This window comes from Aethalodelphis obliquidens, unplaced genomic scaffold, assembly GCF_003676395.1.
Source record: "Aethalodelphis obliquidens isolate GAN/ISIS:26980383/991018 unplaced genomic scaffold, ASM367639v1 scaffold39, whole genome shotgun sequence".
Lineage (NCBI taxonomy): Eukaryota > Metazoa > Chordata > Mammalia > Artiodactyla > Delphinidae > Aethalodelphis > Aethalodelphis obliquidens.
In genome coordinates, this window is record NW_020837983.1 from 947,124 (window position 1) to 973,138 (window position 26,015).

Below are 26,015 nucleotides of genomic sequence, written 5' to 3' on the forward strand. Positions count from 1 at the left end.
GTCTCTATCTAATTAAGTCTAGAGTTCTGGACTTCAAATGTCTTCAAGCCTGTCTTCTGAAATTTTATTCTGTCCTGTATGTATAGTACAGATCAGTTCAGTGGTTCTTAATCTTGGCTGTACATCATAATCACCTGGGAAGCTTTTCTTTTTCAAACACTGATGCCCAGGTGCAGCTGCGTGCTAATTGAATATGAACCTGGAGATGAAGCTCAGGCATCAATTTGTTTTTTCTGTTTTTTTTTTTTTAAGGCTCCTTATTTTTGTTATCTGTTGTCACAAAACAAACCCATACCAAGACTTATTTGTATAAAACAGTAACCATTTTATTATGCTACTGAATTCTGTGGGTTAAGAATTTAGATAAGGCATGGCACTGATGGTGTGTCTCTGCTCTACGATATTTGAGATCCTGGCTGAGACAACAAAAATGGCTAGGTGTGTCTCAAACAGCTATGTGCTGGAATCATCTAGAGGCTTCTTTATTCACTTTTCTGCCACTTAGGCTGAGATGACTCAAAGGCTGAGTTCAGATAGTACTGTCAGTCAGGGTGTCTACTCTGCTCCTCCATACAGCTTGGGCTTCCTCAAAGCATGGTGGCTCAAGGTAGTTGGATTTCCTATAGGAATCCCAGGACTCCAGGAGCAAATATTCCACTGAAAACGGTGGCATTGTGATGCTTTTTATATACCTAGACTCAGAAAGCATAGCATCACTTTTGCTGCATTTTATTCATTGAAGCAGTCACAATCCTTCAGATTCAAGGGGAGGGGACTCACGTCTCTACAGGAAAAGTGTCAATGAAATTGTGGCCATAACAAAAGTTGCCATACACCCCCTGGTAATTCCAATGTACAGCCAAAGTTGAGAAGAGCTGGATCCATTTCTTGCAAATACTGATCTACAGAGCAGGGCTGGGACTTGGGTGAGGCGAATGAGATACCTAGGGTGCAAAGGCAGTCACTCTCAGGATCATGCAAGTGCAGGGTAACACCTCCTTACATTTTGTGCCCAAGGCCATTTATCGGTCTCACACTAGTCTTGCCCCTGCTACAGAGCACCAGTGTATGAATCATGGGGGAAAGAAGGACTTAGATTCTTGGGTCTCATACTTTGATATTCTGATTCAGGAAGCCTGTGATGTAGACTGGGATTCTGTATGTTTTCAGAGATTCCAGTAGACTAATTACAGATTTCCATGTACTTTCCTGGGTGTCATGCCTTTGCTCATGCTGTTCCCTCTACCTGGAATGACCTTTCCTTCTGTTTCTATCAACTATAGAATATCTACCAATTTTTAAGATCTAAGATCAGGAGTATTTCAAATACTACCTCTTTTATCGGGCCTCTCTTGGTCCCATAAGCTAAATTATAAACTGTTCCCCCTAAGAAACCCGTAGCACTTTTTTATATGCCTTAAGGAACTCACATTTTGTCCTGGTAGTTTGTGAACTTGTCTTATAGAAAAAACATGTTCTCTTTTCTTGGAGGCCACCAAACGGAGATCTGGATCCACCCCATCAATTCTCACAGGCAGAGTCTTGTTTGAAAAAAAGTGCTATTTTCTTTGACTCATCTTACTCTGAGACAGTTCAACTTTGTAACCCACACAGCAACTGGTATGTACTGTGCACATTTTAGAAGCACAGTGGATATCTATCCTGATGGAAGGTGAGATTACCATTTTTGCAGACCTCAAATGTTGAATAATTGCCCTCGTTTACATTCTTAAGCATAGATAGGTATTGCATCCTTTATTGTGACTTCACCTTTGGAAAACTTGCTTGAACATTACCTGACAATCTTTTCCCCATAGAGAACTTTTTTTTTTTTTTTTTGATGCTCACTGTATGCAGAGTCCATACCCTTGACCATGGCACTACCACATTTAAGCCACAGAACCCTTTGAGGTAAGCACTGCTATTGTGATTCATTTTCCTGATGAGGAAAACCGAGACTAAATGATTTTTGCTAGATCACAAAATGACAAATTAACCAGGGCAGGTTCTGAACCTGGGCATCCAAGATTCCAAAAATGTGTGATTTTATCCTCACACTAATCCAGCCCCTCTTTGGTTGGTGGTATCCATTTACCGGTCTTTAGGGAGGGTAGGAAAGACAGGTGCACTTGTTCAAAATCAAAGTTGGCAAAACCTCTTGGAATCTCTCTTAACTCATACGATTTCTACCCGGGGTGAGCTTAGGGGCGTCCTTACTTTGTGCTCTTGCTTCTCAAGACACCTTTCCATCTGTTCCCCCTCTCTGTCTGGGCTACCTCCTTTCTCGCTGCATGTGGGACTGTTATGGAGTGGGCAGATACCTCAGTATTACATTCAGCCAAGGCCGATGGCGGTGCAGGAAGCGGGGGACGGTCATAGTCCACTCCCCCACAAAGTGGAGCAGCGCTTTGCTACGTGCAGGGATGAGACTGATCCAGTCGCTGCAGCCAAGAGAAGTGGGGGAGGCGCGAGTCAGAGCGCGTGGGAGCGCTGGGGGACAGAGGTAAGGAGGGGGAGAGCGAGCCAGAGAGAGACAGGAGTGAGGCTCGCCGGGAAGCGAACACCAGCTCCGGATCCCGAGCCCAGCAGCAGGCGGGGCAGAGACGGCAGTGCGGCATCCTTTGCCTGAGTCTGTGCAGCCGCCGAGCTCCACTCCCGCTCCCGGCCATCAGGGCTCCCAAGAATGGAGGATTCCCGGGAGACGTCGCCGTCCTCCAACAACTCCTCGGAAGAGCTCAGCTCTGAGCTGCAGCTGTCAAAGGGCATGTCGATCTTCCTCGAAGTAAGTACAGAGGGAAGGTGTTAGATCAGTGCCCCTCCCCGCCCCCACCCACCGCCATCGTCTTTTTTCTTACTCGGGAGGAGGGGTGTCGGCCCAGGAGCTGATCAGCCAGTGTTTTGCCCCCAGAACACCGGAGAGAACTACCTTCTACTTCGCTTCCCTCTCTCCCTGGTAAACCACCCAGTTAAATGCTGGAGAAATGACCACCACTCAACTTGTAAAAACGGCTGTCCCAGACCTAAAACCTGGGGCTTAACAACCCTTAATAAATTCCCAAAGTTAAATTTCTCAACAGCCTGGATTCCAATAGGGACTAGGTTTGTAAATACAACAGTCTCCATAGGGGTGGGGGGAGTTGTCCCAACTCATCTCTAATGTGCTCTGTTTGCAGCACCCACCTCGCAGATTCTCTGTGGTGACCAAGGGAATCGGTAGAAGTGGCAATGCCTCACCTCCTCCTCCAGCCCCCTAGAAAACACTTTGAAAACATATTTGTTTTTCATTTTTACCAGCGGTGGCCAAGATCTCTTTCATAATGATCCTTTTTTCACTGCCATATCCTATTTTTCCATTTTCCTGCTCTGTTATTGGCCTTCTGTACCTCTCCAAGTTGTAATTACTGTCATTATCTTCATCAGTTCAAGCATTTAGCTGTTCTTCTTTTGGACCTCTCCCTGGCTTCAGTATTGATTCTCTTCCTCCATTTCTCTGCTGTTGATGATCAGTTTTGTTCATTCTTATTTCCCTTTCTCTGATATTTTTCTGCCTTCATGCTATGGTTTCTATCTCTATAGCAGTTTTATTTCTTATTTGTTTCTCGATTTTGCTTTACTCTTCTTCCTGCTGGTCTCTATATTTCTCACCCTTTTGTTCAGCTCTTTTCTCTGCCTTTAGGTTTTGTGGTTTTCCTATCCCTCAGTTTCCTGCGGGGCACCCAGCTCTCTCAGCGTCTCAGTTGTCACATTCATGCTGTCCCCTGAGGTAGTTTCTGGCTCAGTGGGGACAATTCTGGCATGATAAAAGATGGGCAAAGGGCATTGAAGAGTGATTCGTGCTCTTTCCTCTAACCTTCTCTGAGTTATCATTTCTTATTAAAATCAAGGTGAGGGGACCAGAGGCCAAATACATTTATTTATTTGTGGAGCAATGAAAATATGAGGAAACCAAATTATTAGTATCATGATGGTGAAGCAGAAATGATGAATATAAGGGAGAGGAGGCAAGGAGCCCTCCCAAGTTTATTTTGAATGGATTAGCTTGAATTTTTTAATTGGGAGAGAAAACCCCTATCAATAATTAAACCTAGTGTAAGGCAAAAATATAGATAAGGTTCAACTTTGTTTCCTAGCAGCCTTCTCTTCTCATCACCATGCAGCTGCAATTGGGGATACAGGCATTCTGGACAGGCCATCTTCTTCCCACCAATACACATGTGGGATTCCAATTTCTTCCACTCAATAGGATTGTTAATACCTCATTCTTAATGAGGTATTAACAATACTAATGAGCACTAATCTCTGCTTAGTTTGGGTCAATCAGATGATGTTATTGGTGCTAATGGTTAAACTGGCTGATATTATTCCTTTTAAGTCTTGCCATTCAAGGCAAAAAAGCCTCTGAGGAACTAAGCAGGTAGAAAGAGGAGGCACACAGCACACCAGAGAAAGAAATCCTCAGGGACAGAGAGTCAGGACCCCTGAAAATCATCTCAGTTATAAGTTTGATGGCTAAACTGCCATGAAGTTGATTCAGAGAGAGAAAGAGGGGCTTCCATTCATTCTGAGCTGATCTTCAGCCTGTCCCCAAAGGATAACAAGTGCTTCCCTAAGACTTTTTTATTTTTCTGGAAGTGTATTTAATTTATTTAATTATTTATTTATTTATTTATTTATTTTTCTTCCAGTTTTATTGAGATATAATTGACTTACAGCACTATATAAGTTTAAGGTGTACAGCATAATGTACACCTTAATATATCCATAATGTGCACTTACGTACATCATGAAATGATTACCTCAATAAGTTTAGTGAACATCCATCATCTTGTATAGATACAAAATTTTAAAAATAGAAAGAAATTTTTCCTTGTGATGAAGACTCTTAGGATTTACTCTTTTAACAACTTTCACATATAACATGCAGTGTTGTTGATTATATTTATCATGTTGTTCATCATATTCCTAGTACTTATGTATCTTATAACTGGAAATTTGTACCTTTTGACCACCTCCTCCAATTTCTTCTCCTCCACCCCTGCCTCTGGTGACCACAAATGTGACCTCTTTTTCTATGAATTTGTTTGTTTGTCTGTTTTTTAATATAGTTGACTTATACCACTATGTTAGTTCCTATTTAACAACACAGTGAGCTGACATTTCCATACATTTCAAAATGATCACCATGATAAGTCTAGTTAAGATCTGTCATACAAAGATATTACATAGTTATTGACTATTTCCCCACATTGTAGATTTCATACCTGTGACTCATTTATATTGCAACTGAACGTTTGTACCTCTTAAACTCCCTTAGTTATTTTTCTTTCCCCCACCCCTCTCTCCTCTGTCAATCACCTTTTTGTTCTCTGTATCTATAACTGTTTCTTTTTGTTATGCTTGATCATTTGTTTTGTTTTATAGATTCTACATATAAGTGATATCATACAGCATTAATCTTTCTCTGCCTGACATATTTCACTTAGCATAATACCCTCTAGGTCCATCCACTTGTCACAAATGGCAAGATTTCATTCTTTTTTTTATGGCATATATTTTTATATTGCATATATATACCACTTCTGCTTTATCTATTCATCTATTAATGGCCACTTAGGTTGGTTCCACATGTTGGCTATTGTAAACAATGCTGCAATGAACATAAGGGGGCATATATCTTTTCTAATTACTGTTTTCTTTTTCTTCAGATAAATACACAGGAGTAGAATTTCTGGATCATACGATAGTTCTATTTTTTGAGGAATCTTCATACTGTTTTCCATAGTGGCTGCACCAATTTACATTGTCACCAATAGTGCATGAGGGTTCCCTTTTCTCCACATCCTCTCCAGTACTTGTATTTGTTGTCTTTTTTGATAATAGCCATCCTAACAGGTGTGAGGTGATATTTCATGGTGGTATTGATTTGCATTTCCCTGATGATGAGTGATGTTGAGCATCTTTCCATGTGCCTGTTGATCATCTGTATGTCTTCCTCGGAAAAAAGTCTGTTAAGATCTCCTGCCCAGTTTTTAATTGGGTAATTGGTTTTTTGGTGTTGAGTTGTACAACTTCCTTGTGTATTTTGCATATTAACCCCTTATCAGATATGTCATTTGCAAATATCTTCTCCCATTCAGTAGATGGAGTTTTTGTTTTGTCGATAGTTTCCTTCACAGTGCAAAAGCTTTTAAGTGTGTAGTACCATTTGTTTACTTTTGCTTTTGTTTCCCTTTACTGAGTAGACATATTCAAAAAAATATTACTAATAGTGATGTTAAAGTGTGTACTGCCTATATTATCTTCTAGAATTTATATAGTTTCAGTCTTACATTTAAGCCTTTAATTCATTTTGAATTTATTTTTGTGCATGGTATGAAAGAATAGTCCAGTTTGATTCTTTTGTATGTAGCTGTTCAGTTTTCTCAACACTTTTTTTTTTTTTTTTGGCCGCACCATGCAGCTTGTGGGATCTTATTTCCCTGACCAGGGATCAAACCCGGGCCCCAGAAGTGAAAGAACTGAGTCTTAACCACTAGACCAGCAGGGAATTCCCTTCAACACCATTTATTGAATAGGCTTTTTCCTCATATATATTCTTGCCTCCTTTGTGGTAGATTAATTGGCCATATAAGTGTGGGTTTATTTCTAGACTCTATTCTGTTCCATTGATCTATGTGTTTGTTTTTGTGCCAGTACAATACTGTTTTGATTACTGTGCCTTTGCAGTATAGTTTAAAATCAGGAAGCATGATACCTCCAGCTTTGTTCTTTCTCAAGATTGTTTTGGTTATTTGTGGTCTTTTATGTTTCCATACAAATTTTAGAATTATTTTTTCTAGTTCCGTGAATGCCATTGGTATTTTGATAGGGATTACACTGAATCTGTAGATTACCTTTGGTTTTAACAATATTAATTGTTAATATTGTTAATATTAATTGTTAACATTTTAACAATATTAATTTTCTAATCCATAAACATGGTATATCTTTTCATTTGTTTATGTTGTCCTCAATTTCTTTTATCAGTGTTTTATAGTTTTCTGAGTACAGGTTTCTTACCTCCTTAGGTTTATTCCTAGGTAATTTATTCTTTTTGATGTCATTGTATATGGGACTGTTTTCTTACCTTCTCTTTTAGATAGTTCACTGTTAGTGTATAGATATGCAACAGATTTCTATATATTAATTTTGTATCCTGGAACTTTGCCAAACCCATAATGAGTTCTAGTAGTTTTTTTGTGATATATTTAGGATTTCCTATATATAATATCATGTCATCTGTGAACAATGACAATTTTACTTCTTCCTTTTTTGTGTCAGCCTGCTGGTGGGCAGGGCCAGGGCCCAGGGTGTCCTGGGGTTGGTGCTAGCCTGCTGGTGCATGGGGTTGGTGGACACTTAGGTCACTTCCATATCTTGGGAATTGTAAATAATGCTTCTATGAACATTGAGCTGCATGTATCTTTTTTAATTAGTGTTTTTGTTTTTTTTAGATATATACCCAGGAGTGGAATTGCTGGGTCATATGGTAGTTCTACTTTTAGTTTTTTGAGAAATCTCCATTACTATTTTCCACAGTGGCTGCACCAATTAATATTCCCACCAACAGTATACAAGTGTTCCCTTTTCTCCATATCCTTGCTAGTATTTTTTATTTGTGTCCTTTTGCATAATAGCCATTCTGATCGGTGATATCTCATTGTAGTTTTGATTTGCATTTCCTTGATGATTAACAATGTTGAGCATTTTTTCATGTGCCTGTTGGCCATCTGCATTTCCTCTTTGGAATAATGTCTATTCAGCTCTTCTGCCCATTTTTAATTTTTTTCTTGATGTTGAGTTGTATGAGCTGTTTATATATATTGGTATTAATCTTTTATCAGTCATATCATTTGCAAATATTTTCTCCCAGTGAGTATTGTCTTTGCAATATGGTAAAGGGACAGTTTCTTTGGTACTGTGTATAACATAGCTGTGTATTATATTATCCAGATTTTTTTTTCTAGCAGTATACATTATCAGTTAGGGCTAATTTGATTGCTGTTAACAGAAAAAAATAACCCAAACTATTTTAAGATTTTAAAAAATAACAATTTATTGACTCTTGTAATGAAAAGCAGAAATCATCTTTTCAGGATGGCTTGATCAGGGGCTCAGAGAGTGTCATCAAGATCCAGTTTCTCTCAGCCTCTGGATACTCCTTTCTTGAATGTTAGTTATTTCCAGGTTGTATATTATATTAACTTCCTAGGCCTTTTATAATAAAGTACTAAACAAATGGTGGTTTAAACAACAAAATTTACTCTCTCAGTTCTGGATGTTAGAGGGGTGAAATCAAGGTGTGGGTAGGACCATACTCCCTTTGAAGGCCCTAGGGGAGAATCTGTTCCATGCCTGTCTCCTAGCTTCTAGTGGTGACCATCAGCCCTTGGCATTCCTTGGCTTGCAGCTGTATCACTCCAATATCTGTCCCTGTTATCACATAGCCTTCTTCTTTGTGTCTCTGCATCTCTGAATTGCTCTCCTTATAAAGTCACCAACCATTGGATTTAGGGTCCAATCCAGTAAGGTCTTAGTTTGATTACAACAAAGACTGTATTTCCAAACAAGGTCACATTCACAGTTACTAGGGATTAGGACTTCAACATTTGTTTTGGGGCAATACAGTTCAACCCGTGACATATATAATTACAACAAAGCAGCTCCTTACCTATATTTTCCTAGGTTCAAAGTCAACAGAAGATAAAGTGTTTCTCTCTTGACAACTCAAGGAAAACCATGGCTTCATTGGCTTTATTGTGCTAATGCCTGAGTAATCACTGTAGCCAGAGGAGTATGACACTCTTTACTAGGCTTGAGTACTCTGCCCAACCCTGGAACACATGGTCCAAGACTGGAGGAAAGATTGGTTTCCCAGAAGAAAATTAGAAATCTTTACTAAAGATACTGGATGGTCAAGCAGTTCATATTTATCAAAGACAATTTAAGATAGTCCCAGATAATAAATTAACTCATAAAAGTAAGATATACTATAGATGCAAGAGCTCCTATTTATCCACAATTTATTATTTTTGTTCCTGTTTATTCCCCGTGTTATTATATGATTGACTTACATTAAATAGCACATATTTAAAGTGAAAGGTTGATGCATTTTCACATATTTATATATATGTGAAACTTTTACCACAATCAAGAAAATAAATATATCTACCATCCTAAAAAGTTTCCTCATGCCCTCTTGCAATTCAGCCCTCTCTGCCCTTGCATTCCTACACAACCCATAATCTGCTTTCTGTTACTATTTGTATTTTCTAGAATTTTATATAAATGGAATAATATATCTTCTTTTGTGTCTAGGTTTTTTACTCAGCATAATTACTTTGAGATCTATCCAAGTTATTGTATGCATCAAGAGCTCATTCCTTTTTATTGCTCAGGAGTATTTATTGTATGGATACACCATGACTTGTTTGTCCATTCACTTGTTTATGGACATTAGGGTATTTTTAATTTTTTACTATTGTAAAGAAATATTTCAACTGGGAAAACTTTATTTTAAATTGGAATTTCTTTCATTTAATAATGGGTAAATTATGTGGGAGTATAATGTTTGCTGCAATACTTACAAAAATGGTGATAAAATGTTTCCTTTTTCTTTTCCAGATACTGAGGAGAGCAGACAAAAATGGTAAGAGCAAAAGTCTACAGTTTTTACTTATTAATCTCTTACTGTTTAGATCACTTTATATAGAATAATATGGAAGAGAGAGGGGAACACAAGAAATTGACACATAAAATGTCAGTTTCTTGTACCAGTAAGAGTTTAAGGAGAGTTCATGGCTCCAGTTTAGGCGAGTTCATCAGAAGTTGACAGAGGTATCTGCATTTGACAGGAAGATGGAATTTATGCCTTTGAAGTGAGGAGCCATCATACTTGGGCTCTCGCTTTCCCTTTTGTGTTGTGCTTTAAACTAATTTTAAAGTAATAATAGCTTCTATTTGTTGAGTATCTACTGGGGTAAGTGCTTTGCATTCATTGTTTCTTAGAGTTATCAAATATAGATCTGAGACTTGAACTTTAGTCTGTGTGACACCAAAGTCCAGGCTCTCAACATTGAACTTTATAGTGGCCTTGGGGCTAATACACTCTAAGATGGTTACCTGGAAGCATGTATTACAGACTTATCTCCACTCCATGGCTCTTGAGCATAGCTCTCCCAGTCGAATTGTATGCACTGTGAGTGATAATCTATAGAGGCAGACAAGTAGCAGAAACCAGAAGGAAAAATTGTTTTGTCAAAAGAACTAAAGTTGAAATGACGCCTGCACAAAGTCCAATTATAAGCTGTCATAAGCAATATCTTTTGAATCCTTCATTCCACTATAAATTTTGTTCCACAGAATACCAAATCAGAGATTATTGAATTTATTCTGCTGCTGTAGTGTAAGTACATAACAGAGCTATACTCTTGACAAGAGTTTCTTGACAAATTTAGGGTTCAAAAAGTCCTTTTCTTGAATCCAGTTCTTATATATGGGGAGAAATTACAGGCAGAATCTAGATCTGACAGACATGTGTTGTAGTCTAGTTGCCCATTAAGCTGCCAGATCAAGGAAAGCTTGACTGGCACTCAACACCTTGCCACACAACAGAAAAGATATAAATCTAAGGAGCAATAAAATAGTGCCCCAAATCCTGATAATATTTAACTGTGCCTACCCAATTAAATGTTTTCTCAAACTATGTTGCAGTCAAAGGGTTTTTTTTTTCACTTGAACCACTTGATTAATTTTTAAGACAGACATAATGATGCTATCATCTTGTCTCCTCATTCTACTCATTGGCCTATGCTTGATATCTAGCTCCAGTGATGCTGAAAGCACAACTGAGTAGTCCATTTGTCTCCATGCTACCTGCCTCTACTTTGGCAGCCATTTTCAGCTCAGAAATACCTTGTCTCCCTCTCTACCTAAGATCCTAATTCTCTCGAGGCTACACTTTCCTTTCCTTGGACCCCAATGCTCTGATAGAGGGTCAGTATTACCTTTGTATCTATCACTTTTCTTTCCATCAAAACTTACCTCCTTGGCAGCCCACTATCATAACCCATGATATGGGTTATGCACACAATTTAATGGATTTTAACATAATTTCATATGTTATGCCATGTAGAGTGGTCATTGGCACTGGCAACCCCATGTGGTCCCATTCAGTTCCATGTTTCCTCACCTGTCTCATCCCCCCCATATGATACCTCTACCCTTCTTGTTCCCTTTCCTAGTGCCCAATCCCAATGTGTTGTCAAAGCTACCTGTCCTTCTGCTCTTGTTCCCACAATCTTCACCATGCATCCTCCTCTGCAGCCCTCTGAAGCACTTGGGGCTCCACATGCCACACTTCTGTGGTGTTGTCCCTGCTTTCATCTCCACCTGCTCTGGCCTTTCAACCCTTAGTCAGCTTGAGAACTCTGAGGTATTTCTTACATTCCTGGTCAAAGGCACTTTATCTGGGAAGCACTCATCAACTCCACCAGAGAGAGCCCCACCCTCTCTCTCCATACTTTGGCATGTATTGATTATTGCCCTTTGTGAGGACTAAAATTGTTTGTTGGTGATTCTACTTCTCTAAACCAAACATGCCTTTCTATGGTAAGGAACTTGTCTTATGAGTAGACACTATGCCTAGGCAATACTAGGTGCTCAATGGATATTTGTTTAATGAATTAATAATAATTAAGTACATTCTACTCCATTATCCATCTCCCTTCCCTCTGTCCACTCTTCCCTCTGCCTTTCATCCCACTTTACTCTTCTCCCTCATTCTCAGTGTAAAGTGAGGGGAGGACAGGGTCAGGCAGGTATGGGTTTAAATCACAGCTATGCCACCTAGTAGCTGTGTGACTTTGGGTAAGTAACAAACTCTGTACCCTCAGCTTTCTCATCTACAAAATAGAGATAATGACATCTACCTATGTCATGGAGTTTTAAATAATAAATGAGATAACATATGAAAATTTCCCAGGGCAGTGCATAACATATAGTAAGAATTTATACCTGCTCATTTTTCTGGTATTATTAGGATTAATGTGATCAGTATACTACTGAAAGCCTGAGTTGTTTTTGTGTTGTGGTGCTTTGGAGACACTTGGTGACATTCTAGTCATTTTTATTTCAGTGGAGTTTAGTTGGAAAAGCAGACTATTTACCATACAAGCAGAATTGAAAAACAGGAAAAGGATAGGGATAATCTAATGTAAATGAGAGGATATTAGCGTAAAAAATCTTTCTGTACCATGTGCTCATCACATTCTGTATTGGCAAATAAACAGATGCTACATGTACTTCTCACATGATAGAATACCTTATGGACTGCATAATTGGTGATAGAATAACACAGGGAATAAGGGACTATAAGCAGTATGAGAGATAGCGTGCCACAGTACAGATTTAATTTTGGAATCTATCTCACATGAAAGGGAAGCTTCTGGAGAAATTGGAAAAAAATAATACATGATTAGAGAGATCTTGGCGGGGGGTTGGTTGTTGTTTTTAAATCATAGACTAGGGTCCTAGACCTAAAGATAGACCTTAAAATAGTATTGTATAACAGAGACACAAGTGCTTTGATCTAAAGAGCCTAAAATTAAACACAGAAATGCAAAACTTCTATGCAGGTCGAATGAAAATGGAAATGATAACATGGGCATTTGTAAAATATACAAAAAGAATTTTTTTAACATTCTCAAAGGGCAAAATAAAAAGGCTCATTGTAATGAATAATATCATCTAATTCCTCTTGTAGATGTGCATTTGCTAAGATCTGCTGCCATCCTTGATCTACCTTTCTTGGTCAGCAAATAGGCAGGCTATATGAATGACACTTTTGATCCCAATGTAATGACTGATCTCTTTAAGAGATCATTATAGTTCTCCTCAGTGGCCTTTAGACCACTCCAATAACCTGTACATTGTAAATCTGTGAGGGTAGAGACCATGCCTATTACACATAGCACCAGGCCCACAGTGGTGAGCCAAATGCCTGTCACAACATAGGTGCTCAATAAATATTTGTAACTTTATTTGTAAGAAGTGCATTACCAAAACTTTGACCTTGAAAACTGAAGAAACGTAATCATATATATCAGTTAATCAAACTAAGCACTGTTATTGTTTATCTGTTGTTTATTAATCAATAGTATTTGTAAAATTTATTGAGGATATATTATGGGCTACACCCTACACTAGATGCTTTGTATATATTGTCTTCAGTTATTATGAAAAGTCTACAGAATAGCCAGTTTAGATTGGTGGTAAGAACACAGGCTTTAGTTTTATGACTTTGAGCAAGTTACTCAACTTCCCCTTGCCTCAGTTTCCTCATTTGTGAAAGAGGGGTAATATTATTTCTTTTATGCCTCTAAAACTCTTAGTCTTGATCTTGCATATAGTAGTAATTGTACAATATTTTTAGCTATTTTTAATATTTCTCCTTTTTTTAGGTGAAGCTCAGAGAGTTTAAATAATTTTTCTGGGTTATATTGTATGTTAACAGCAGAATTTTGAACTCAGGTTTATCTGACTCCAAATTTGGTGATCTTTTCACTTTACTGTATATGGCACATATATATGTACTTCAGTCTACAAATATATAAATATAATTATAACCTGAATTTGCAAAGAGCTTGAATATGATATTCTGATTTCCCGATGCACTAGTTTTCTTGACTTAATGCACTAATTTTCTTGGTAATATGAAAGAATTATGACTCTTTGAATGACTAATCTACTTCAAGAAAATAATGCTGGCATTAAAACCCCTGGTCTAAGAACAGTTGTTGTATATGTGTGTTTAGAAATATTTTGAAGATTTCATTGGATCATTATATAACTAATGTTATTAGATTAAATGAGAATTTCTAAGAGTCTTTTAATTTGGTTACCCAAAGTTTGGTTTATTCAGTTAAAATGTAAGAATATGACCTCAAGTAGAGGGGTGAAACAAAGGTTCTGGTAAGTAGGAATATTTTTTTGAAGACAGAAACTTTCAGAGTACCATCGAGAGGCCAGATTCTATGTTTCCTGTGTATTAATAACAAGGCTGTCCTTTGACAAGAGCTACTTAGCCAAGTTTCACTGGCCCCCCCACTGGATGCCACAGTCCCTCTGATCTTCTAATAAGGGATATGAGACACAAATAAAGATGACAAGATTAAGGACTGGGTGCTGTAAAGTAGGATTACTGGCATAAGGCTGATTTTCATTTCGTAATGCCTCACTATTTCTCAAACATTTTGGTGAAAATTAGTGAAACTGAGAATCAGATAGCTTATTACAGAGGAGGGTTCTCAGAGAGCTCTAGATTCATGTTTGCTCTCAGGCATAGGCAAACTTGCAAACTCTTCCTACACATCTGCCAGCTTGAAAGTCAAAGAAAAGTCTAATAAGAGTGATTCATTAAACAAACAAGCAAACAAGCATACAAAAAACACCTCATGCCCTAACAATGACCCTACTGGGAGAAGTGATTCATCAAGGAGTTCAATATGTGGGAGCGCACGAGTGAAAGTCCTGACTGTAATGATTTGTCTTAAATTAAAAAAAAAATTTATTGAAGTATAGTTGATTGACAGTATCGTTCAGTTATACACACACACACACACACACACACACACATATATATATATATATATATTCTTTTTTTTTTTTTGCGGTATGCGGGCCTCTCACTGCTGTGGCCCCTCCCGTTGTGGAGCACAGGCTCCAGACGTGCAGGCTCAGGCCATGGCTCACGGGCCCAGCCGCTCGGCGGCACGTGGGATCCTCCTGGACCGGGGCACGAACCTGTGTCCCCTGCATTGGCAGGCGGGCTCCCAACCACTGCGCCACCAGGGAAGCCCTATATATATTCTTTTTCAGATTCTTTTCACATATAGTTTATACATAATACTGTGTATAGTTCCCTGTGCTACATTGTAGATCCTTGTTGATTATCTGTTTTATACATAGTAGTGTTATGTTAATACATAGTAGTAAGGTTAATCCCAGCCTCCTAATTTATCCCTCCTCCCACCCATCTTTCCCCTTTGGTAACCATAAATTTGTTTTCTATGTCTGTGAGTCTCTTTCTATTTTGGAATTAAGTTCATTTGTGTCTTTTTTTTCTTTTAGATTCCATATATAAGCAATGTCATATGATATTTGTCTTTGTTTAGCTTACTTCACTTTGTATGATAATTTCTAGGTCTATCCATTTTGCTGAAATGGCATTATTTTATTCTTTTTTATGGTTGAGTAATACTTCATTGTGTGTGTGTGTGTGTGTATGTATATATATATATATATATACCACATCTTCTTCATCCATTCATCTATCAATGGACATTTAGTTTGCTTCCATGTCTTCACTATCGTAAATAGGGCTGAAATGAACATTGGGGTGCATGTATCTTTTTGAAATATGGTTTTCTCTGTATATATGCCCAGGAGTGGGATTGCAAGATCATATGGTAGCTCTATTTTTAGTTTTTTTAAGGAACTTCCATACTGTTCTCCATAGTGGCTGTACCAGTTTACATTCCCACCAACAGTGTAGGAGGGTTCCTTTTTCTCCACACACTCTCCAGCATTTACTGTTTGTAGACTTTTTGATAATGGCCATTCTGACTGGTGTGAGGTGATACCTCATTGTAGTTTTGATTTGCATTTCTCTAATAATTAGTGTTGTTGAGCATCTTTTCATGTGCCTTTTGGCCATCTGTATGTCTTCTTTGGAGAAATGTCTATTTAGATCTTCTGCCCATTTTTGATTGGGTTGTTTGTTTTTGTGATATTGAGCTGCATGAGTTGTCTGTATATTTTGGAGATTTATTCCTTGTCAGTCGTATGATTTGCAAATATTTTCTCCCATTCTGTGGGTTGTCTTTTCGTTTTGCTTATGGTTTCCTTTGCTGTGCAAAAACTTTTAAGTTTAATAGGTCCCACTTTTTAATTTTTGATTTTATTTCCATTACTCTAGGAGGTGGATCCATAAAGATATTGTTGCAATTTATGTCGGAGAGTGTTCTGCCTAAGTTTTCCTCTAAGAGTTTCATAGTAAACAGCCTTACATTTAGGTCTTTAATACATTTTGAGTTTATTTTTGCACATGTTGTTAGAGAATGTTCTACTTTCATTCTTTTACATGTAGCTGTACAGTTTTCCCAGCACCACTTACTGAAGAGACTGTCCTTGCCCTATTGTATACTCTTGCCTTCTTTGTCATAGATTAATTGACCATAGGTGCTTGAGTTTATTTCTGGGCTTTCTATCCACCTCCATTAATCTTAATTTCTGTTTTTGTGCCAATACCATACTGTTTTGATGACTGTAGGTTTGTAGTATAATCTGAAGTCAGGGAGCCTGATTCCTCCAGCTCCATTTTTCCTTCTCAAGATTGCTTTGGCTATTTGGAGTCTTTTGTGTTTCCATACAAATTAAAATTTTTTTGCTCTAGTTCTGTGAACAATGCCATTGGTAATTTGATAGGGATTACATTGGCTGTCTAGATAGCATTGGATCTGTAGATTGCCTTGGGTAGTGGAGTCATTTTGACAATATTGATTCTTTAAATCCAAGAACATGGTATATCTTTCCAGCTGTTTATGTCTTCTTTGATTTCTTTCATCAGCATCTTATAGTTTTTAGAGTACTGATCTTTTGTCACCTTAGGTAGGTTTATTCTTAGGTATTTTATTCTTTTTGATGTAATGGTAAATGGGATTGTTTCCTTAATTTCTTTCTGATCTTTCATTGTTAGTGTATAAAAATACAAGAGATTTCTCTTTATTAGTTTTGTATCCTGCCACCTTACTGAGTTTGATGAGCTCTCATAGTTTTCTGGTAACATCTTTAGGATTTTCTATGTAGAGTAAGTCCACTACATAAGAACGAGTTCCACTCCAAGAGTGTGTTCGTATGTCCAATTTGTTCATAACTCCAACGATGTTAGCCTAGGTACTCAACTAATACAATCAGCTATATAGTACTGTACTGTAATAGGTTTATAATACTTTTAACACAAATAATACACAACAAACAAACACAAAAAATACAGAAAACATTTTTATTCTTACAGTATAGTACCTTGAAAAGTACAGTAGTATAGTACAACAGCTGGCATACAGGGGCTGGCATCATCAAATGAAGAGGCAAGAAGAGTTACTGACTGAAGGAGGGAGAGGAGGTGGGAGATGGTAGAGCTGAAGGATCATCAGCAATAGGAGACGGAGTGCAAGCTACAATGTCACTCAGGCCTGACATTGATGGAATGCATGTTTGCATCTTTGGAAGTTCACAACTTGAAGGTTCGTATGTAGCAGATTTACTTATAGTATCATGTCATCTGCAAACAGTGACAGTTTTACTTCTTTTCCAATTTGGATCCCTTTTATTTCTTTTCTTTGATTTCCATGGCTAGGACTTCCAAAACTATGTTGAATTAAAGCAGTAAGAGAGGACATCCTTGTCTTGTTTCCAATATTAGAGGAAATGCTTTCAGCTTTTCACCATTGAGTGTGATGTTAGCTGTGGGTTTGTCATATGTTGAGGTATGTTCCCCCTATGACCATTGTCTGTAGAATTTTTATTATAAATGGATGTCGAACTTTATCAAAAGGTTTTTTTGTATCTATTGACATGATCATATGGTTTTTATTCTTCAGTTTGTTAATGTGGTGTATCACACTGATTGATTTGCAGATATTGAAAAATCCTTGCATCCCTGGGATAAATTCCACTTGATCATGGTATATGATCCTTTTAATGTATTGTTGGATTCGGTTTGCTAGTATTTTGTTGAGGATTTTTGTGTCTATATTCATCAGTGATATTGGCCTATAATTTTCATTTTTGTGGTATTGTTGTCTGGTTTTTGTGTCAGTGTGATGGTGGCCTCATAGAATGAGTTTGGAAGTGTTCATTCCTCTGCAATATTTTGGAATAGTTTTTGAAGGATAGGTGTTAACTCTTCTTTAAATGTTTGATAGAATTCATCTGTGAAACCATCTGGTCCTGGCCTTTTGTTTGTTGGGAGTTTTTAAATCACAGATTAAATTTCAGTACATATAATTGGTCTCATTTTTTGAGGGGTTTTGGTATTAAAGCCAGATTTATTTAGAGTAAATATATGACAGGTATCATTATTTTCTCAAATAGCAATCTCAGGATATCTCACCCATGAAGAAAAGTGATTATGTCATTTCCATAACTTCTGGAGGTTTAGTAACAGTTCTCTCCCCAATCTGATCATACTGACATTGATTCTAAATCAAGGCCAATATGAAAAGGCAAAGAAGATAGCTTGGTTTAGCCAGACAGACAACCTACAATAACAGGAAAAGACACTGTAAGTTACAGTGACCCTATCTCTGCAAAGGTATGAATTTAGACTACACAAGCAGCAACATCTGTAAATATTGAATATGCCCACAATGAGACACCTTTGAACAAGAACAACAGGAAATTCCATTGAGTGACCTTCACATTTTTCCTACAGCTCTGGTCCTATGACGACTTCAAAATTAAGAATGTGGGAGTGAGAAGACATGCATTTTTACTCTGATCCTACCTCCTTGCAAAAATTCACAAGGCTTCCGGGCCTCAGTTTCCCCATCTGTAAAATGATTGTATTGGGTTCATTCTAGTGTTACAATTTTGGAAGAAAATCCAGTTATCCAACTCATAGTTTCCAATTAAATTTGCTGTGACACTCTGTTGAACCAGCCATTTTTTATTCCTTTCAACATGTCCATGCTTTCAAAATTCAGGTTCAACCATCATTTTTATTTTATTTTTTTAATTTTGATTTAAAGGATAATTTTAATAGTTAAAATGATCGAGTATCCTGTATATGTCAAGATTGCTCTGCATTTTTTTCTTTTTATAATCTCGACAAATCCATAAAGCACATTTTTATAAGACACATTATTGTTATCCCTATCTATATTAGTTTCCTAGGGCTGCTGTAATAAAATTATCACAAATGGTGTGGCTTAAAACAACAGAAATTTATTCTCTCACAGTTATGGATGACCAAAGTCCAAAGTCATGTTGTCGGCATAGCCATACTCCGGAGGCTCTAGGGGAGAATCCTTCCTTGCTTCTTCCAGTTTATGGTGGCTGTGAGGCCACCATAAACTTGGTCTGAGGCCACATCACTGTAATCTTTACCTTTGTCTTCACATTGCCTTCCCTTTATACCTGTGTCTTCTCTTTTTCTGTCTCTTTTTATTTTTTGAATTTTATTATATTTATTTAATTTTTATACAGCAGGTTCTTAATAGTTATCTATTTAATACATATTAGTATATATATGTCAATCCCAATCTCCCAAATCACCCCACCACAACCATCACCCCCCACCCTCACTTACCCCCTGGTGTCCATACATTCGTTCTCTACATCTGTGTGTCTATTTCTACCTTGCAAACTGGTTCATCTGAACCATTTTTCTATATTGCACATATATGCATTACTATACAATATTTGTTCTTCTCTTTCTGACTTACTTCACTCTGTGTGACAGACTCCAGGTCCACCAATGTCTCTATAAATGGCCGAATTTCATTCCTTTTTATGGCTGAGTTATATTCCATTGTATATATGTGCCACATCTTCTTTACCCATTCATCCATTGATGGACACTAAGGTTGCTTCTATGTCCTGGCTATTGTAAATAGTGCTGCAATGAACATTGTGGTACATAACTCTTTTTGAATTATGGTTTTCTCTGGGTATATGTCCAGTAGTGGGATTGCTGGGTCATATGGTAGTTCTAGTTTTAGTTTTTGAAGGAACCTCCATACTGTTCTCCATAGTGGCTGTATCAATTTACATTCCCACCAACATTGCAAGAGGGTTCTCTTTTCTCCACACCCTCTCCAGCATTTACTGTTTGTAGATTTTTTGGTGATGGCCATTCTGACTGGTGTGAGGTGATATCTCATTGTAGTTTTGACTTGCATTTCTCTAATAATTAGTGATGTTGAGCAGCTTTTCATGTGCCTCTTGGCCAACTGTATGTCTTCTTTGGAGAGATGTCTATTTAGGTCTTCTGCCCTTTTTTGGAGTGGGTTGTATTTTTTTAAAATATTGAGCTGCTTGAGCTCTTTATATATTTTGGAGATTAATCCTTTGTCTGTTGATCTGTTTGCAGATATTTTCTCCCATTCTGAGGGCTGCCTTTTCATCTTGTTTATAGTTTCCTTTGCTGTGCAAAAGCTTTTAAGTTTAATTAGGTTCCATTTTTTTATTTTTGCTTTTATTTCCATTACTCTGGGAGGTGCGTCAAAAAAGACCTTGCTGTGATTTATGTTAAAGAATGTTCTTTCTATGTTTTCCTTTAAAAGTTTTATAGTGTCCCATCTTACATTTAGCTCTTTAATCCATTTTGAGTTTAATTTTGTGTGTAGTGTTAGGGAGTGTTCTCGTTTCATTCTTTTGCTTGTAGCTGTCCAGCTTTCCTAGTCCCACTTATTGAAGAGACTATCTTCTCCATTGTATATTGTTGCCTCCTTTGTCACAGATTCGTTGACCATAGGTGCATGGGTTTATCTCTGGGATTTCTATCCTGTTCCATTGATCTATATTTCTGTTTTTGTGCCAGTACCATATTGTCTTGATTACTGTAGCTTTGAGTATAGTCTGAAGTCAGGGAGTCTGATTCCTCCAACTCTGTTTTTTTCCCTCAAGATTGCTTTGGCTATTTGGTGTATTTTGTGTCTCCATACAAATTTTAAGATTTTTGTTCTAGTTCTGTAAACCATTGGTAATTTGATAGTGATTCCATTGAATCTGTATATTGCTTTGGGTAATATACTCACTTTCACAATATTGATTCTTCCAATCCAAGAACATGGTATATCTCTCCATCTGTTTGTGTCATCTTTGATTTCTTTCATCAGTGTCTTATAGTTTTCTGAGTAGAGGTCTTTTACCTCCTTAGGTAGGTTTATTCCTAGTTATTTTATTCTATTATTTTTTTGCAGTGGTGAATGGGATTGTTTCCCTATTTTCTCTTTCTGATTTTTTGTTGTTAGTGTATAGAAATGTAAGAGATTTCTGTGCATTAATTTTGTATCCTGCAAATTTACCAGATTCACTGATTAGCTCTAGTAGTTTTCTGGTGGCATCTTTAGGATTACCTATGTATAGTACCATGTCATCTGCAAACAGTGACAGTTTTACTTCTTTTCCAATTTTTATTCCTTTTATTTATTTTTCTTCCCTGATTGTTGTGGCTAAGACTTCCAACACTATGTTGAATAATAGTGGTGAGAGTGTACATCCTTGTCTGGTTCCTGATCTTAGAGGAAATGCTTTCAGTTTTTCACCATTGAGAATGATGTTTGCTATGGGTTTTGTCATATATGGCTTTTATTATGTTGAGGTAGGTTCCTTCTGTGCCCACTTTCTGGCAAGTTTTTAATCATAAATCAGTGTTGAGTTTTGTCAGAAGCTTTTTCTGCATCTATTGAGATGATCATATGGTTTTTCTCCTTCAATTTGTTAATATGTGGTGTCACATTGATTGATTTGTGTATATTGAAGAATCCTTGCATCCCTGGGATAAATCCCACTTGATCATGGTGTATGATCCTTTTAATGTGTTGTTGGATTCTGTTTGCTAGTATCTTCTTGAGGATTTTTGTATGTATATTCATCAGTTATATTGGTCTGTAATTTTCTTTTTTTGTAGTATCTGTCGGGGTTTGGTATGAGGGCGATGGTGGCCTCGTAGAATGAGTTTGGGAGTGTTCCTTCCTCTGAAATTTTTTGGAAGAGTTTGAGAAGGATAGATGTTAGCTCTTCTCTAAATATTTGATAGATTTCACCTGTGAAGCCATCTGGTCCTGGACTTTTGTTTGTTGTAAGATTTTTAATCACAGTTTCAGTTTCATTACTTGTGATTGGTCTGTTCATATTTTCTATTTTATCCTGGTTCAGTCATGGGAGGTTATACCTTTCTAAGAATTTGTCCATTTCTTCCAGGTTGTCCATTTTATTGGGATAGAGCTGCTTGTAGTAGTCTCTTACGATTCTTTGTATTTCTGTGGTGTCCACTGTAACTTCTCCTTTTTCATTTCTAATTTTATTCATTTGAGTAGTCTCCCTCTTTTTCTTGCTGAGTCTCACTAAAGATTTATCTGTTTTGTTTATCTTCTTAAAGGACCAGCTTTTAGTTTTATTGATCTTTGCTATTGTTTCTAATTGATTTATTTCTTCTCTGATCTTTATGATATCTTTCCTTCTACTAACTTTGGGTTTTGTTTGTTCTTTCTGTAGTTCCTTTAGGTGTAAGCTTAGATTGTTTATTTGAGATTTTTCTTGTTTCTTGAGGTAGCATTGTATTGCTATAAACTTTCCTCTTAGAATTGCTTTTGCTGGGTCCCATACGTTTTGGATTGTTGTGTTTTCATTTTCTTTTGTCTCTAGGTATTTTTTGATTTCCTCTTTGAATTCTTCAGTGACCCATTGGTTGTTTAGTAGCATATTGTTTAGCCTCCATGTGTTTGTGGGGTTTTATGTGGTTTTTTTCCTGGTTGTTGATTTCTCATTTCAGAGTGTTGTCGATGGAAAAGATGCTTGATATTATTTCAATCTTCTTAAAATTATTCAGATTTTCTTTGTGGCTCAGCATTTGATCTATTCTGCAGAATATACCATGTGCACTTGAAAAGAATGTGTATTCTGCTGCTTTTAAATGGAATGCTCTATAAATATCAATTAAACCAAGCTGGTTTAATGTGTCATTCAAGGCCTATGTTTCCTTATTGATTTTCTGTCTGGATGATCTGTCTATCTATGTAAGTGGAGTGTTAAAGTCCCCCACGCTTATTGTGTTACTGTCAATTTCTCCTTATGTCTGTTAACATTTGCCTTACACATTGAGATCCTCCTGTGTTGGGTGCATATATGTTTACAATTTTTTAATCTTCTTCTTGGATTGATGGCTTGATCATTATGTAGTGCTCTTCCTTGTCTCTTGTAGCATTCTTTATTTTAAAGTCTATTTTATTGATATGAGTTTTGCTACTCCAGCTTTCTTTTGATTTCTCTTTACATGGAATATCTATTCATCCCCCTCACTTTCATTCTGTAATTGTCTCTAGAACTGAAGTGGGTCCCTTGTAGACAACATGTATATGGGTCTTGTTTTGTATTCATTCAGCCAGTCTATGCCTTTTGGTTGGAGCATTTAATCCATTACTTTTAATTATCAATGTATATGTTGTTGTTGCCATTTTGTTAATTGTTTTGGATTTGTTTTCGTAGATCTTTTTTCTTCCTTTCATCTTTTGTTCTCTTCTCTTGGGATTTTATTACCATCTTTAGTGTTGTGTTTGGATTCTTTTTCTTTTTGTGTGTATATCTATTATAGATTTTTCATTTGTTGTTACCATGAGGTTTTGATATATCAGTCTATATGTACACATGATTATTTTATAAAGTTGCTGATTTCTTAATTTCAAATGCATTTCAAATATCTTGCATGTGTACTCCTCTCCTCTTACATTTACTGATTTTGATATAATATTTTTGTGTGGATGATTTCCTACCTTTACTGTATGTTTTTTTTTACCAGTGAGCTTTCCCATTTTGTAATTTTCCTGTTTCTAGTTGTGACCTTTTCTTTTCTGCTTATAGGTTTCTTCAGCATTTGTGTAATTCTGGTTTGGTGGTGTGAATTCTTTTAGTTTTTGTTGGTCTGTAAAGCTTCTTATTTCTCCATCAAATCTGAACAAGAGCCTTGTGGGTAGAGTATTCTTGGTTTCAGGTTTTTCCCTTTCAACATTTTAAATATATTGTGCCACTCCCTTTTGGCCTGTAGAGTTTCTGCTGAAAAATCAGCTGATAGTCTTATGGGGGTTCCCTTGTATGTTATTTGTTGATTTTCCCTTGTTGCTTTTAATATTTTCTCTTTGTCTTTAATTTTTGACAATTTTATTACTATGTATCTCTGCATGCTCCACCTTGAGTTTATCCTGCCTTGGGACTCTCTGTGCTTCCTGGACTCGGGTGACTGTTTCCCTTCTCATGTTAGGGATATTTTCAGCTATTATCTCTTCAAATATTTTCTCAGGTCCTTTCTCTCCCTCTTCTCCTTCTGGGACCCCTATAATGTGAATGTTGGTGTGTTTGACATTGTCCCAGAGGTCTCTTAAACTGTCCTCATTTCTTTTCATTCTTTTTTCTTTATTCTATTCTATGGCAGTGATTACCACCACTCTGAATTCCAGCTCACTGATTAATTCTTCTGCCTCATTTATTCTGCTATAGTTTCATTCTAGTGTGGTTTTCATTTCAGTTATTGTATTCTTCTACTCTGTTTGGTTGTTACTTTTATTTTCTATCTCTTTGCTGAGAACTTCCTGTAACTTCCTGATCTGTGCATCCATTCTTTTCCCGAGTTCTTGGATCATCCTTACAATCATTACTTGGATCTCTTTCTTGAGTAGATTTCCTATCTCTACTTCACTTAGTTGTTCTTCTGGGGTTTTATCTTGTTTCTTCATCTGAAACATATTCCTTTTCCATCTCAATTTGTCTAAATTTCTATTTTTATGTATGTAGTAGCTTAGTTACATTTCTCAGCCTTGGAGAAGTGGCCTTCTGTAGGGGATGTCCAATGTGCTTCAGCAGTACACTCCTCTCTCATCACCCAAGCGCCAGGGACCAACTGGTCCCAGGGTAGTTTCTGACCTGCATTTGCAGACTCAGTCCACAGGCTGCAGGATTGTAGTTTCCTTCTTTTTGGTTTCTGCCCCTTGGTGGGGGAGGATGGTCTAGAGGCTTGTGCAGGCTTCCTGGCTGGAGGGGCTGGTGCCTGTCCATTGGTGGGTGGAGCTGGATCTTGGCCCTCTTGTGGGTAGGGTGGTGGAAATGGACATGTATAGAGGTGGCTGTTGGCTCAGGAAGTTTTAGTTAGCCTGTCTCATGATATGTGGGGTTGTGTTCCTGCCCTCTTGGCTGTTTGGCCTGAGGCATCCTGGCAGTAGAGCTTACAGGCTGTTCGGTTGGGCCAGGTCTCCATGCCAAGGATCCAAAATGTCTGCCTCCAGCCAGAGGTCACATAGGTGGCTGCTATGTCCACCACCAGCTTTTATGACCCCAGAGAGAGCCACAGCTGTGCCTCGCCTCCCCAGGTGACCCTACAAGACCATTAGATAGGTCTGGCCCACACCCCTATGAAGTCACTACTTTTGCCATGGATTTTGAAGTGCACGAGACCATGTGTGCATCCTCCAAGAGTGGAGTTTCTGTTTCCCCTAGTCCTGTGGCTCTCCTGCAAACAAGCCCCACTTGCTTTCAAAGCCAACTGCTATGGGGACTCATCATCCTGATGCCGGAACCCTAGGCTGGGGAACATGGCATGAGGCTCAGAGCTCTCACTCCTGTAGGAGAACTTCCACCGTATAATTATTCTCTAGTTTGTGTGTCGCCCACACAGGTCTTATGGGATTTGATTATATAATGAGTTCGCTCTTCCTCCCTTATCATGGTTTAGTCTTTAAGTCTTTGGATATAGAATATAGTTTCTTGGTATATTCCAGTCATTTTGTTCAGCAGTTAGTTGTGATTTTGGTGTGCCTGTGAGAGGAGGTGAGCTCAATGTCCTTTTATTCTGCCATATTGTTGAAACTCCCCTGCTGAAACCTGTGATTCTCCAGTTTTAGATGCTCATTAACAACAACCAGATGAAGAGATATGTAGGGTGAGGTCCTGAACAAAGTAGCTTCTGTGGTTATGGAGTTTAGGGACCTGCACAATGGCATGTGGAAGCATTCTGGTTCCCCAACCTGGAAGCTTGATTTATTTATTTTTTCTACAAAGTAAGAGAAAAAAAATTTTCTATTTTCATAGTATGTATATATATATATATATATATATATATATAAATGTATATATATATTAGTATATAGTATATACTAGTATATAGTATATACTAGTATATAGTATATATATATAAATGTAAAACA

The 26,015-nt window shown here is 37.5% G+C and overlaps 1 protein-coding gene across 1 annotated transcript in view; it reads left to right on the forward strand.

Moving 5' to 3' along the window:
- Window positions 1-2,530: 2,530 nt before the first annotated feature.
- NECAB1 (N-terminal EF-hand calcium binding protein 1) overlaps window positions 2,531-26,015 on the forward strand; it is a 256,058-nt gene continuing 232,573 nt past the window's right edge. Inside the window, exons 1-2 of the mRNA XM_027131376.1 lie at window positions 2,531-2,782; window positions 9,664-9,688. Of these exons, the coding sequence (XP_026987177.1) occupies window positions 2,684-2,782; window positions 9,664-9,688 (124 nt within the window). The 5' untranslated portion in view covers window positions 2,531-2,683. The remainder of the gene's footprint in view (window positions 2,783-9,663; window positions 9,689-26,015) is intronic.